The sequence below is a fragment of the Neofelis nebulosa genome, chromosome 7 (assembly GCF_028018385.1).
Source record: "Neofelis nebulosa isolate mNeoNeb1 chromosome 7, mNeoNeb1.pri, whole genome shotgun sequence".
In the NCBI taxonomy this organism is placed as follows: domain Eukaryota; kingdom Metazoa; phylum Chordata; class Mammalia; order Carnivora; family Felidae; genus Neofelis; species Neofelis nebulosa.
In genome coordinates, this window is record NC_080788.1 from 105,709,919 (window position 1) to 105,724,356 (window position 14,438).

Below are 14,438 nucleotides of genomic sequence, written 5' to 3' on the forward strand. Positions count from 1 at the left end.
AGGGAGACCAGGATGGAAAAGAGGGAAAGAAATGCCAGATGGAAAGACCTAACAGGCACATGTGGAGACTAGAGTAGATCTGTTGATGACATCTTGTTAAGGGGTTACGGATTCCTTGTGTGCATAACATTGGAGAGCCATTCCACCTCATCTTTTTCCTCTGTATTCACAAATTCTTCTCCTGCCAGGAGGGGGATGAAAAGGATGAGCCCAGCTACCCATCCTCTGGTGCCTCCTCCAGGAAGCATGAAGGTTCTGGGTAGAAGATTCTGCAGTGCACATGAAAGTACAGCTACTGCATCAATGTCAACCAAAGGCAAGATGTAAACAAAAGGTTACCTTGAATCTTATCTAAATATGTAATATTGGCACGAATTAGTAAGAGTTCACCTCCAGGGCCCTGATTTAGGGAACTCTGGAGCCCAATTTGAATTTGGAGAAGTACAGGTTGAGCAATGAAAGATTCAGTTTAACTGACATACTCCAGTCGGTCCTTGGCGGATCTTGGAAAGTGTCCAAACGAGGCACGGTTTGGAAAGTTAACTGCATAGGGACCCAATTACAGCTAGGAAATATGTGGGTGTCAAACTGAAGAGACACAAATTCATTTCCTGAATCTGCTAAGGAAGTTTGGGGGTCTGCTGAACCATTTACCACTGACCAATTTTCTCCCTACGTTCAAGGAAATTTAAAAATGAAAGAAAAATTTCAATCAATAATATAAAACGTAAAGGAGGGACAAGATCTGAAAGAAAGAGTTTCAACTTTCCAGTCTGACATTTACTTTTTAAATTTGAGTGAAACTGATACCAGAGACAGAGAAGAAAACCCCCAACCAGTGGCTCATTTTCTTTGAGGAGAACCTTTTTTTATTAATGCAATTTCTTTGGTTTTCATGAATTTAAGAACTGTAGCTAAACAAGATAGGTTCTTGAAGATGAGAACCTGGCAAGTTCCTCAAAGCTGAAAGAGCTGAATTCTCACCAATAGTTGTGCAATTAAAAAAGAAAGATCTTTTTAAAAAGTTTACTAATTTTCATGGGATGATCATATATCAGCCATAAGCAACTGGTCATGAAAGGGTTTTTAACACAACAATGTTTACCAGCAAATTGGCTGAAATGATTTTATGAAAGAAATATAATTGTACAACAAAATTACCTTTCCATCTGTAATTCAAATAATATTCCAAAAAAACACAAAATATTAACAAGTTATTCATAATATGTAATTTTCTGTAAGCATTGCTATTTCTAGCCAATTAGTGCTCCAGAGAAACACATATTTACTGGTTTTACAACTTCAAGCATCCTTCTTTCTGTCCATGGTGTCATGTTTTAAAATGTTCATTTATTTATTTTGAGAGAGAGAGTGAGTGGGTGTGAAGGGGGAGGGGCAGAGAGAGGCAGGGAGAAAATCTCAAATGGGATCCCACTGTCAGTACAGAGCCCAATGCGGGGCTTGATCCCACAAACCATGGCATCATGACCTGAGCCGAAATCGAGAGACACTTAACTGACTGAGTCACCCAGGCGCCCACATGGTATCGTTTTTGATGTGAAAAATAGAAGTAGGAAATGTGATCATCTTAAATGTGATCATTCTTGGGGTCAAATGAAAATTATAATCCAAAAACTGTCAATTTGTAAACCACTGAAGCCTCAGAATGAATCAAAAATACACATTTTAATCTGACGACTGAAAGCACCACTTTCAGGGGCACCTGGGTGGCTCAGTCAGTTAAGCCTCTGACTTTGGCTCAGGTCATAATCTCACCATTCATGGGTTCGAGCCCCATGTCAGGCTCTGTGCTATCAGCTCAGAGCCTGTAGCCTGCTTTGGATTCTGCGTCTCCCTCTCTCTCTGCCCCTCCCCTGCTCATACTCTGTGTGTCTGTCTCCCTCAAAAATAAATAAACACAAAACATTTTTTTAAAAAGAAAGCAACACTTTAACTATAAAAAAAAAGAGAATAGTCCAAGTGGAGTGGCTTTTGCAGGCCATGCTTTGATTACTTATGGACGTAGGCAATAAAAACTACATTTATGTTGTCAGTATTCGAATTGCCCTCTTTTAATTTCTCAAATGACCCAATTATACATGTTCTCAATATGTCTCATGAAAAAAAGAATGGCTGATACTGTCAAAAGGCAAAATGCTGAATATGTTTTGGTTCTTCTCATATTCCATGACCTGATTATGGGCATCATTAAAATTACACCTTGGCATGACATTAAACACTTCCTAATGTTTCACAGTGAGGAGTGAAGCATTTTCTGTCATTTAAGAAGAAAAACACGTGACTTCTACCAGCATGCTTGACATTGTTTACCATTTTGCCATCTATGATATCTTAATTTATGTATATAAATGTATGTGTATATTTATTAACAAGTGCTCTTTGGCTATTTAACATTTTTTTCTATTGGGTCTTATTATTTACAGAGGCTGTATTAGTTTCCTGAGGCTGCTGTAACAAATTACCACAAACCTGATGACTAAAAACAACAGAAATTTATTTTCTCACAGTTCTGGAGGCCAGAAGTTCACAATCCAGCACACCCATGCTCCCAGCGGCAGCTCTAGGAGAGAAAGCATCCCTTGGCTCTTCCAGGTTCTGGTAGCTTCCCTGGCTTTCTTGGGCTTGTGGCCACAGCACTCCAATCTCTGTCTGGTCACATTGCCTTCTCCTCTTCTGTGTGTCTCTCCTGTGTGTTTGTTTTTTATAAGGATATCTGTTACTGGAATTAGGGCCACCTAAATAGGATGATCTCCTCTTTCTAAATCCTTATGTTAATTGTGCCTGCAAAGTGTTTTCAACAATAGCCAAATTATGGAAAGAACCCAAATGTCCATCAACTAATGGATAAAGAAGACATGGTTTATACATACAATAGAATACTACTTGGTAATGAGAAAGAATGAAATCACGCCATTTCATGATTCCATGGAACTGGAAGGTATTATGCTAAGTGAAATAAGAAAGATAGATATCCTGTGTTTTCACTCAAATGTGGATCTTGAGACTCTTAACAGAAGACCATGGGGGAAGGTAAGGGGAAAAAATAGTTACAAAGAGAAGAAGGGAGGCAAACCATAAGAGACTCATAAATACAGAGAACAAACTGAGGGCATATGGGGGCAGGGAGAGGGGAAAATGGGTGATGGGCATTGAGGAGGGCACTTGTTGGGATGAGCGTTGGGTGTTGTATGTAAGTAATGAACCATGGGAATCTACCCCAAAATTCAGGAGCACCCTTTACACACTATATGTTAGCCAACTTGACAATAAATCATATTCAAAAAAAAAATAAAAATAATACAAAATGGAAAAGAAAAAATAATTACGCCTTCAAATAAGGTCACATTCATAAGGACTGGGGATGAAGATGTGGGCACCTTATTGAGGACCATCATTGAACCCACTATAGATGCCAATTTATTTAATTTTTTATTTGAGAGAGAGAGAGAGAGAGAGAGAGAGAGAGAGAGAGAGAAAGAAAATCTTAAGCAGACTCCACACTTAGTGCAGAGCTTAATGTGGGGCTTGATCCATGGGCTGATCATGACCTGAGCCAAAATCAAGAGTTGGATACTCAACCGACTGGGCCACTCAGGTGCCCCTATAGATGCCAATTTTAAAATGGCAATGGTTTGTTGCCTCTTGGCAGATTTCCTAAATCTTTGGTTTAAATATAAGTTACACAGCTGAGTTTTTTTTTTAACTCTCAAACACAGAACCTCTTTTGATAGGACATCTTGCATCAGTTAAGTTCCATGGTTAAATGAATTAATTCACTCTAAAACAACTGATTTTCTCACTGGTAAATCTAATAGTGAATGTATTGATTCCCTTTGAGTATTCAGATGTCATTGAAAAGGCAAAAAAAGACCCTATATCTCCTCTCTTTCTCCTTCTTCTGACAAGGCCTTCCAAACTCTCATGGATAATCCATGATGCTAGCAAATAGAAAAGAGACAGTCCTTGTAAACATGAATTTATTTACTATATCCTCAAATATCTACTGAGCTCCATTTTGTCCCCTGCATTATTCTAGGTATTCGAAATAGAGGCAGAGCTGGCTTCATGGGCATATGGCCTGTGCAGATGCATAGGGCTTCATGATTAGAAGGGCCTTGCCCTTGGTTTCATGCTCTGTTGTTGCTGTCTTGAAATTATTGATACTGTTTTAAAGAGTGATCCCTGTGTTTTCATTCCACACTAGGTCCCACGAATTATATAGCCCATCCTGAATGGGGCAGCAAGCAGTGCAGGGAAGGTCGCCGCTCTCCAGGATTTGTCAGGGTACCTGATGGTAGGCAGCCAGCACGGGTGCTCGATGAGCAAAAACACAATGCTAAGCTTTCTGGATGTCAAATCTAAGATTGGCTGGTACCATATCTGGGTATACTCTAATGCATCCTGGACTGATTCAGAGTTTATCTTATCTTCTTCTATTTATTATTTTTCATTTTTTATTATTTTGGGAGAACACAGGTGGGGGAGGGGCAGAGAGAGGGGCACAGAGGATCTGAAGCAGGCTTTGTGCTGATAGGCTGACAGCAGTGAGTCCGATGTGGGGCTCAAACTCATGGACCGTGAGATCATGACCTGAGCCGAAGTCAACCTACAGAGCCACCCGGTTGCCCCTCTCATTTTGTCTTCTACTGTAGCTTTCTACTTCTCGTTCATGTCAAGCTTCCATTCTGAATTTCTGAGTAGCATCTCCCAAGACATAATCAGAATTTGCTGATTATGATTATTAAAGTTTTAAGGGTTAATGGCTGTCATCAACTCTCTTTCTAATATTAATTTCAGCAATTAGGGGGACAAGGACCCTGGGACCATTGCAGTAAGAACAATATTTTGATAGCAAAATATGTTTCACATCCAGTCTTGGACATCTCTTTCAGAGAAGAATTGTGTGATGTTTATCTTCTGGGAAAAGGCTTTTCATTTCATTTCTACTCTTTCTAAAGAATTATTTTCTCAGTATTTTCGTCATGGTGGCATTCCAGATACATGAATGAGCTCTGGCTCCTGAAACCTCCATGACTTTCCATCAATCTAACAGAACAAGCATGCAAGATAAAATCTTTTAAGAAGTCCGTATCACTTCTGAAAGGAATAAACTCAGAACTGAAGTGGTCGGTGAAAGTTTAATACAGTTCAATTGAGGACCTGTACCCCAAAGTACAAGTTGGTGCTTTTCGTTCCATTTCTGGATTAGCCACGCTAGATATATAGCCACTTTTAACAGCATTGTGCCATTACCAGTGACTTTAATTACTGTTTGGTAACCTTATCTACTTACACCAATGTTAATTATATCCATCTCGGGCTGGGGGGAGGGAAAGCATGAGGGAATTGTCCCAACGTATGGCGACTGAAAAAAAAAAAATCAAAATCTTTGCTGTGGCTAATTTTCCCAGACCCCTTCACCCTGAGGATAGAAGGAGTTGGTCACACCATTCATTCTAAAAAAAAGAACTTATCTTCTCTGTTTTAGGGCCTCCTGTCGAAATCAGCCGACTGCCCAAGGGAGACCATCTCTGTCTTTTCATGATATTGTAACTGCCTGGGTGTTCTAATGCATCTTCAAATTCTAATTTGTACTCAGACCCAATGGGGAAAGTTTTACAGAAATTTCATGAAACAAAGCAGCACTCCTGATGCCAAGGATCTACAATTACGGGTGGCCTCACACATTGAATCAAGTGTGCCATTACCCTCACTCCCATGAACCTGTCTTTCAGCACGATCCACGACAGCAAGAAGACAAAGGCTTTGTTACAACAGAACAGAGCAGAGACATCCGTGGCTGTCAACTTCTTTAAAGCCAGTAAATACAGGTAATTAGTCAAAGTCCATAGAATAGAAAAAGGAGCAGTTCTTTTAAGGAAGAGCTTCAATGTCAGACCATCTTCACCAAAAATCCGACTGCATTCCCTAGGAGAGAAAAAAAGGTTGTCAGGTATTAATTGTGACATACTTTGTGTTGTCTAACTCTTGACGGTCATTTTCTGGCAAGAGCACAAACGCCAATGCCCATCATGCATCTGTGGAACTTACTGAACCCAGGCCTCCCATCTCTGGGCCACTACAGGGGCAGAGGGTTCCGTGGAAAAGAGCCCATGTCTCTCCAGGCGCAGAGCGAAGGCCCTTTCCTATCTAGATATTCTCTCGAGATGGCTGGGACAGCCATTCTGCTGCTGAACTTTCTCAGAGAAGCCTGGAGAAATAGGGAAATGAGTCATTTTCAGAGTTACTGTTAGAAGAGAGAGAAGGTTCTTTCCCAATGGGCAAATGCAATAGGACCAGGAGGGTCGCTACCGTGTGAACAGGTATAGACAACTTGCAGCTTCACATAGGGTGGAGAGCCACACACAGTTTGGAATGTTATTTTTCCTAAAAGACTATGCCTCTTCCTTATGTTTCTGCCCAGTTGAATAATTTGTTTTTCCTCAAGCATTTTTAAGACAGGAAAAAAAAAATGAAGGAAGGTTCTGTGATGACCTCCAAATGGTAAATAAATAAATAATCAAATGCAAGTTGTATTTATATACACACAATTGGCTGTTTTGGAGGAATTACATGAATTTAATTGTATAAAAATAATCAGTTCCGTTAAATCTTTGATTTGATTTCTATTTGCTTATTTTTTTTTATGTTTATTTTTGAGAAAGAGACAGAGAGACACAGTGTGAGTGGGGCAGGGGCAGAGAGAGAGAGAGGGAGGGAGACACAGAATCCCAAGCATGCTTTAGGTTCTGAGCCATCAGTACAGAGCCCAACATGGGGCTCAAATCCACGAACCGTGAGATCATTACCTGAGCCAAAGTCAGACGCTTAACCCACTGAGCCACCCAGGTACCCCTATTTGATGATTAAACCAAGGTGCCATTTCAATTAAAATGTTCAAACTAGTGATACAGACAAGCAATAATGATAAGATAGAAAAACTTTGACTATGGGCTGAAAATAGGCTCGCCATTGGGATAACTCAGATTTATTTTTTTTATTCAGTTGTTCATGAACATCCAAGCATTTACTGGGCAACTATAATGTTCCAGGAAGTGTTTTCAAGAGTAGCATAAATATCTTGTTTAAGCAACAAGTTCCTAATGTTTGCATGGTTATAATGAAATTACGCAGTTCTAGTTGGTTATTAGCATTAGTTTTTCTTCTAAGTTTTTCTGAAGAGAAACAGTTGTGCCTCAAAGTATTGCAAACCAAAGTAATCTCTAGCCAATGTCTGCCTCACATGCATGAAGCAACTTACTCCACAGGAGGGCCACATGGAGGGAGGGAGTGACAAAGTGGTGAGGCTCTAAGCATTGGAGTATGGCCTTCAATGTCAAGTCTCATGGCGAACGCTGCTTCCCAGCAGCTGAGAATTCTGGGAATTGTAGGCCAGCAAATCCAGGGAGGTTAAAAATGCATATTGCACATATAGAAACCTGTGTAACAGTTTTACTGTTTATGTGGGAGACAACGAAAAAGGAAGGATTGTTTTTAAATAAAAATGTGATTTAAGCATAGGACCCTTGATTTTGGCTGAGGTCATGATCTCACGGTTTTGTTCGTGGATTTGAGCCCCGAGACACGCTGGGCTGACAGCAAGGAGCCTGCTTGGGATTCTCCCTCTCTCCACTCTTTCTGTGCTCTTCCCTCACTTGCACTCATACATACTCACGTGCTGTCTCTCCCAAAATAAATAAACTTTTTAAAAAATGTGATTTCCTGAAGGTAAATTTTAACTTGAAAGAGACAAAACTTCAAGGAAGGGATGAAATAACCTAAAAACAAATTCTTTTGTAAACAGAAATTGCACACACTCACACAGGGAAATGGACAGCATTTCTCAAGCCCTGCAGCCAAGGAGATACAGTGAATCAGAGCCACACACAGACCAAGCAGCAGTTTGCATGGGACATCCTGGCATTCTCTTCGTTTTCTGCATTCTGGTCGTGCTCCCAAAGGGATCTGCCCTGTGAGAAAGTCTGCCAGAGAGAGCTGGCATTCAGAGTCATGGGCTCATCCTGATATCTGTAACTACTAAATGGCTTTTTATGTATTTAAAAAACTTTTAAATATTCCTTTATATGTATATTTTTTCAGTGTTTATTTTTGAGAGAGAAAGAGAGCACGAGCCAGCACGAGCGGGGGGAAGGGCAGAGACAGGATCTGAAGCAGTCTTGCGCCGACAGCAGAGAACCCAGTGCTGTCACAAGTACCCCTGAGATCATGACCTAAGTCGAAGTGGGTCGCTCAACCCACGGAGCCACCCAGGCGCCCCCCAAATGGCTTTTTAAATACACATTTATGAAGAACCACAACAAACCCATTTCTGATGAAAGGATTTCTTTTCATATCATTGGCCCTGGCCAGGGATGGTTCTTCCTTCCCAGAGCCCACCATCATGCTGGGTTCAGGGCTCTCAAGCAAAGACTTTGAATGCAGGAGAGCACACATTCTGAACCCACGGGGAGGCACAGGGAGAGCCCCCCCCCCCAAGGGGGTGGAGATTGTTCCTTTCACCTGGCTCATCCAGTCCCCCTCTCTGGTGTTGGCTTCCTAAGTGTTCCCCTCTTTCTCCCTCCTCTCACTGCCAACCTTCTTCTCCCTGTTTGTCACTGCTATAGCAGGAATTAAAAAATGCTCTCCGCTCAAACGCCAGGTCACCTGTGTAGAACTTTATGCTATTTAAGCATTATGTACTAAGAAATGGGAAAATGCAAAAAAAGAAAGGATTTCTATCAATAAGCAAGTAACAACTGGTCTCTCCTTGGAATGATGAGATCAGAATTTCTAGACAAGAGGCACTGATGGGTGGTAAAGCTTAGACTGAAGCTTAGAAGCTGGGGGACACTAATAATTTAATTAAGTTCAACATTGTTATAGCACTCAGTAGTTACTGAACCCCTTCTGTATGTCAGATGACATCTTAAGCACATTTCATAGGTGTATGACACAGACAAATATATCTTTAGCTCTAGCTTCATGCTTTCTAGAGACTTTTTCCTTTAAGGAAACACCCCTGTCAAAACTATGGCTTATAAATTTTTTTCTTATTAAATTTAAAATTCATGTGATACAATTAAATTCTCTTCATGGTTTATATGAAATGATTGTAATATCCAAAACAATTTCCAAATGCACAATTCCCACGATCTAGATCTGATACATTATTGAAAATTCTTTTGAGGTTAGTGATAAGAAAACCACTGAAAATGCTTTCATACCATTCAAAGAAAATGAGAAAATAGAGGGTCTGGCGCAACGGGACAAATTCTGTTTCCAGTCTCACACACTAAGTCTGTTTTCCCCGTGTTCTGCCACGAGAGCTTCGGGGAGGGCCTCCTTGGCAGATGGTGTTAATGAGTCTACAAGGCAAAAAGATCAAGGATCTTAGGATTTTCTGGCAATGTTTACCTCTCATACGGAGGGGCCCTCTGGAGAATATGCTCTTCAAAGACAATGTTTTCTGCTTGACAATAAAAGCTCTTTGATTCGGCTTCAGCAATGGTCAAGTTCACTCTACCTGCACTAACAGGTGGAGGTGTCTCGTCAAATCACAGGTCTCACTACATGTAGAGTTAGTCAGACATGAGAGATGTAGTGGAGATGAAACTCATTCCCAAAACAACATTTCTGTCAGCAGCAGCCTCTTGGTGTAAATGTGTTATCTTAAATAAAACCCACTTGGCTTGCTTTGAGGCGTTCTGAGGTACCACATCCCATACTAAACTTTTGTTGTTTTTATTAGTATGTGTGTCCAAACCCTAGGAGCGCTGGAGTAAAACATACATGCTACGGGGTAAACTATTTTCAGACAGGGAGAATTTTAGTCTGATCATCATGTCCCCTGCAATCGCTTATTAAATATTGTTATTAAAAAGAACTTATGCCCCAGGGCGCCTGGGTGGCTCAGTCGGTTAAGCATCCAATTTCGGCTCAGGTCATGATCTCACGGTTTGTGAGCCCCGTATGGGACTCTGTTGCTGGCAGCTCAGAGTCTGGAGCCTGATTGCAATTTTGTATCTCCCTCTCTGCCCCTTTCTGGCTCGCCACCTTCTCTCTTCTCTCTTCTCTCTCCTCTCTCCTCTCTCCTCTCTCCTCTCTCCTCTCTCCTCTCCCCCTCCCTCCCTCCCCTCCCCTCCTCTCTCTCTCTCTCTCTCTCTCTCTCTCTCTCAATAAATAAACATTTTAAACAAACAAAAAAGACCTTATTCCCCCAAGATCATGTCTATTTTGATGGGAATCAAATACAAAGTATCTTTAGCAGTCACCAATAGGTATAAGACTTCTTTCTTTCCTTCAAACCAGAAAGCATTTATTTTTTTGTAAATTGGTTTTGTTTAATTTTAATTGCATTATCATGGATACCATGGAAAATCAGCTCACAGTGTGACTCTAATATTTCAGGGCACTTCCAAGCTGGTGATAGAAAATGGAAGTTGAAGGTACACGCTTTGCAGTTTGTCTGATAAATTCACTTCTTTTCAGTAAGTACAGGGGCAAGAAAGAAATGTTATTTTGGCTTCTGCAAAATGTATTTATTGTCATTCTACCAAGGAACAATAAGCTGGTGTGGACAACTGTCCCCTTCCCATTGGGTGCTGTGTAGGGCTGGTCCTGCCAGCTTCCTGAGCTTTCCAAGATGGCGCTGCAGAAGCCAAGTTCAGCACAGAGAAACTACTGGAACCATGGCACTACCAGGTTCAGAGCCGGTGAACCAACAGTGAAGGCCCCATGTGCTCCTAGCCAGCAAAGAATGACATCTTCTAAACCATCAGGGCCAAACTTCCTTTTGCATGAAACCAGGTCTCTTTATCTGCTTAGGCACCACAGCTTCCAGAATATTGAGCAAATGTTTTTATCACAATTAATCTTATGAATACAGTTTTTTTTTTTCTGGGCCTGAGACACTAGTGTGTTCTTTTAAAACATGACTTTCAGAGATAATTCTGGATTGAAATCTGGGTTATTTGGAAGTATTGGCCTTGGACAGGTCATGTAATCTTTCTAAACCTGTTTCCTCTTGTGTTAAAATGGGAATAATACCACCACCCTCAAAGGTAGATGTTACCACCAGTGATGATTAATTAAGATAAGATCTACAAAAGCACCAGCACAGCACCTGTCATGTGGTGGACATTCAGTAATTTTTTTGGTGGGGGGCCCAGATTCTTCTTCCTAGTGCTCATGTATTCATTACCAACCCTAGATCCGAGCTCTCTACACTCCCCAAGTCAACTCAGTTCATATTCCAAAGAGATAAAGTTATGGAGATTTTCATCAAGTTATTTTAAAACATCTCGTGTTGGCCATTTAACATGAAACCTACCTGAATTTTTTCATTGGAGACTGCTTTTCTTGAGCAGTGGCCAGATGACCAGAATAGTAGACTGGGAAAAACATAATGTTCCAGTTTGTTGAAAACCAAGTCATGAAAAATGGACAGTAGAAGTTCTTGTAAGTAATTTTTACAATCTGTGTGGTTCCAACCCAAGACGATGAGACTGACAAGATGATCAAAAGTCCCCAGACGGCCTTCAGAACCATGGACGTGCATGACCGGCAGCGAGCCTTGATTCTGTTTTCTTGGCTGCTGTTCTCAGGATGAGTCTGTGTTCCATCATCCCCTGAAAACAGGAAAGGAATACAAATGTGTGGAAATCAGGTTATAAAACAGCGACCAAAGAGGCACACAGTAGAATTACCAGTGTTTTTCTTTTTTTTACCATCATTTAAAGAGACTGATAACTCTGGCTCACCTTCTCTCCAGAATCTCTGCTCTGTAAGGTACAGTACATATCTCGTCCCCCATCCAAGCCATGACAATGCTCATGAACTTGGTGGATGCTACACTGCCCTTCCATGTATCCTACCCACTTTCTTGTAAAAGCATTACATATTTCAGCCCCAGAGACTTGGGCCTTGGCCACATGTCCTGCTTTGTCTAATCAAATGTGAGCAGGGAGGTGTGAGGTATGCCACGGCCCAGCAGAACTGTTAAGAGGCATGATAAGGTCCCACTAAACTCTCTTGCTCTTCTTCTCTGTCACTAGAATGGAAATTCCCAAATAGGAGCTGTCTTTTCAGTCTCTGTGGGAGAATGAGCAGAAGCCAACCAAGGCAGCCTTGTCTCTGCTGACATAAAAAGTAAGTGAGAAATAAATATTTGTCATTAGACTCTACTAAGGTGTTTTTTTGTTTTTGATTTTCTTAAAGTGCAGCAAAGCTGGCTCTTAAATTGAAGAGCAATGTGCCCCAAGAACAGGGCAAATCCTGACGACACAAAATCGTTTCCCACCCACCTCAGAACAAATTACTATTTAATGTATTTCTGGGAGCACAATGAGTTCAGCTTTGTATCTTTACATTTACTAAGAAAATTCAGCAGCAGTTTTTACATTAAAGTAGTCAAAACTTTCTGAAAGTGACGATCATAAAGGCCTTCTCCCTTGATAGAGAAAACAAGTTCAACACAATAACTTTATGCACCTCTCAGGAAACTAAAGGGGAGCAGAGGTCATCCTGAATCCCCAGGCTGAGATCCCAGGTGGTAGAATCCTGAGGGAAAGGAGGCAGAATTGCCTACAAGTTCTCTCCTGCCTCCAGGTACCTCCTTTGAGCACAAGGTTTATCCCGGGGGTTAAGAAAGTGGTGTGGTCCACAGATTGCAAGTGGGAGTGGATGGTAGTCATTTTACCTCTCCAGAACCTGCTGAGTCTCTTGTGCTGAATGTGTCCCTCCTATTGCTTAATGAGCCAGGCGTGACTGCCCCGCTGGAGTAAAAACTTTCCCATAGCTAAGGCTTTGTGTTATAATTATTTGGGGAGGGGCGGGTAGCAAGCCTTTAAGGTGAATTCTGAATTGGGGAATATAAACCAAGTAATGACAAACACAGCAATTACCACATGACTTCCGAGTCTTATAAACCGTACTGAATTCTCAGGGCCAAGGCCTCTAGAAGAGGCCTCTAGAAGATGAAAACTGGTATTATTTTATTTATATATTCAACAAAATACTTGGTAATCAATCAGATCACCAGGAGCTGGTTAGCTAGTTGGGTGCCAGGGGTTCAAAAATGAAAGACGTGAGCTCACATCCTAGTGGAAAGCCAGAACACACATCCAACACAAGTGTGATAAGGGCCAAAGGTGGTAGATACTGGGCCATATGGAGGCAGAGGAGAAGCACTGGTTAAGGGATGGGGTGGAAAGTGATTAGGAGAAACTTCCATGATGCAGTGACATTGAGTCTCGAAGTGTGAGCCAGCTAGCTCCCTTTACTGTGTATAGACAATACCTGCTCTTGATAAGAGTTCTGCAAATCCTCCCTACAACCATCTGACTTATGCAGAGAGTAGAGGGGAGAAAATAAAATGAGTAAGAGGGTAGAATAAGAGACTCTTGTCTTGGGAGGCTGGGAGAGAAACATTAACCTACTAAGTTAAATAGGTATTACCACTTCCATTTTACAGATGAAAAAACTGAGACTTATGTGAAAGGTTGTCCAAGGTTGAACCCAAGTCAGCATGACTCTAGGCTCCAAATCTTTTATTCTGAACACTCCTTCTGTCTAGGTTTCAGGCTTGAGCTCTCCATTCAAGCACTGGGAGTTTCAGAAGTGATTTGGAGAAAAATTTCTGTTTCCTGATGGGAATGGTAGTCTTGTACGAAGTTGAAGAGGAGTGATGTCTAAGAGAAAGGTATACTCTACATTTCAGATTGTTAATTCTCAGGGACTATCTCATAAAGGAGGAATGATCCTACAGAGATTCTCAATATCCCTTTAAGTTGATATCTGCCTTCACTGTCACCTTCTCTGAAGGTCGCTTGGTGCCACCATACCATGGACAGTACTTTTGATGACATTAGTCATCACCTAAATCCCTCCATATCTTTGACCCATTCTTCTGCTAACTAGATGTAATTGTTGCCAATCTTTAATTTTACCACCTATAGATACCCTAGAAAGACTGGGTCTACAGAGCTCTTTTATTTTTCTGGTCATTTAAAATTTTCGACAGTCCTGCTTAGCTTTATGGTTTTGTATGTATCCTTCAAACTGATATACCAGGAGTTCCACCCCTTACTACGAGCCTGGATTAGAGTCATTACTGGTAGAGGCCACTGGAATTTGGACACATGAGTAGAACCATTGTATGGCCTTGAGCACATGTCTGATTCTAGCTTAGCTTCTTCATCTGCCAAACAGTGATAATATTTGCCTCATGGGATTTGTTTTGAGGTTAAGTACATAGTATTCCTGAAAGCATGGTGAGCTGCTCTTCAGATTATTCTCCTTTTCTCATTTTTCTATGGTGCCCTGGAATAACCCTAAGTGCCTTCTGAATCATCACAGAAAGAGTAAATTACGTCCCATGTGATCTTTCATGGTACAGCCTTTGACATGTGTAGTTTGCA

The 14,438-nt window shown here is 41.2% G+C and overlaps 1 protein-coding gene across 3 annotated transcripts in view; it reads right to left on the reverse strand.

Annotated features, from left to right (window-relative positions):
• SLC35F4 (solute carrier family 35 member F4) overlaps positions 1-14,438 on the reverse strand; it is a 360,561-nt gene that overhangs the window by 14,056 nt on the left and 332,067 nt on the right. For all 3 annotated transcript variants that reach the window (XM_058739164.1, XM_058739162.1, XM_058739163.1), the window contains exons 3-4: positions 11,351-11,648; positions 5,730-5,949 (exon numbers count right to left, since the gene is read on the reverse strand). In XM_058739164.1, the coding sequence (XP_058595147.1) occupies positions 5,730-5,949; positions 11,351-11,648 (518 nt within the window). The remainder of the gene's footprint in view (positions 1-5,729; positions 5,950-11,350; positions 11,649-14,438) is intronic.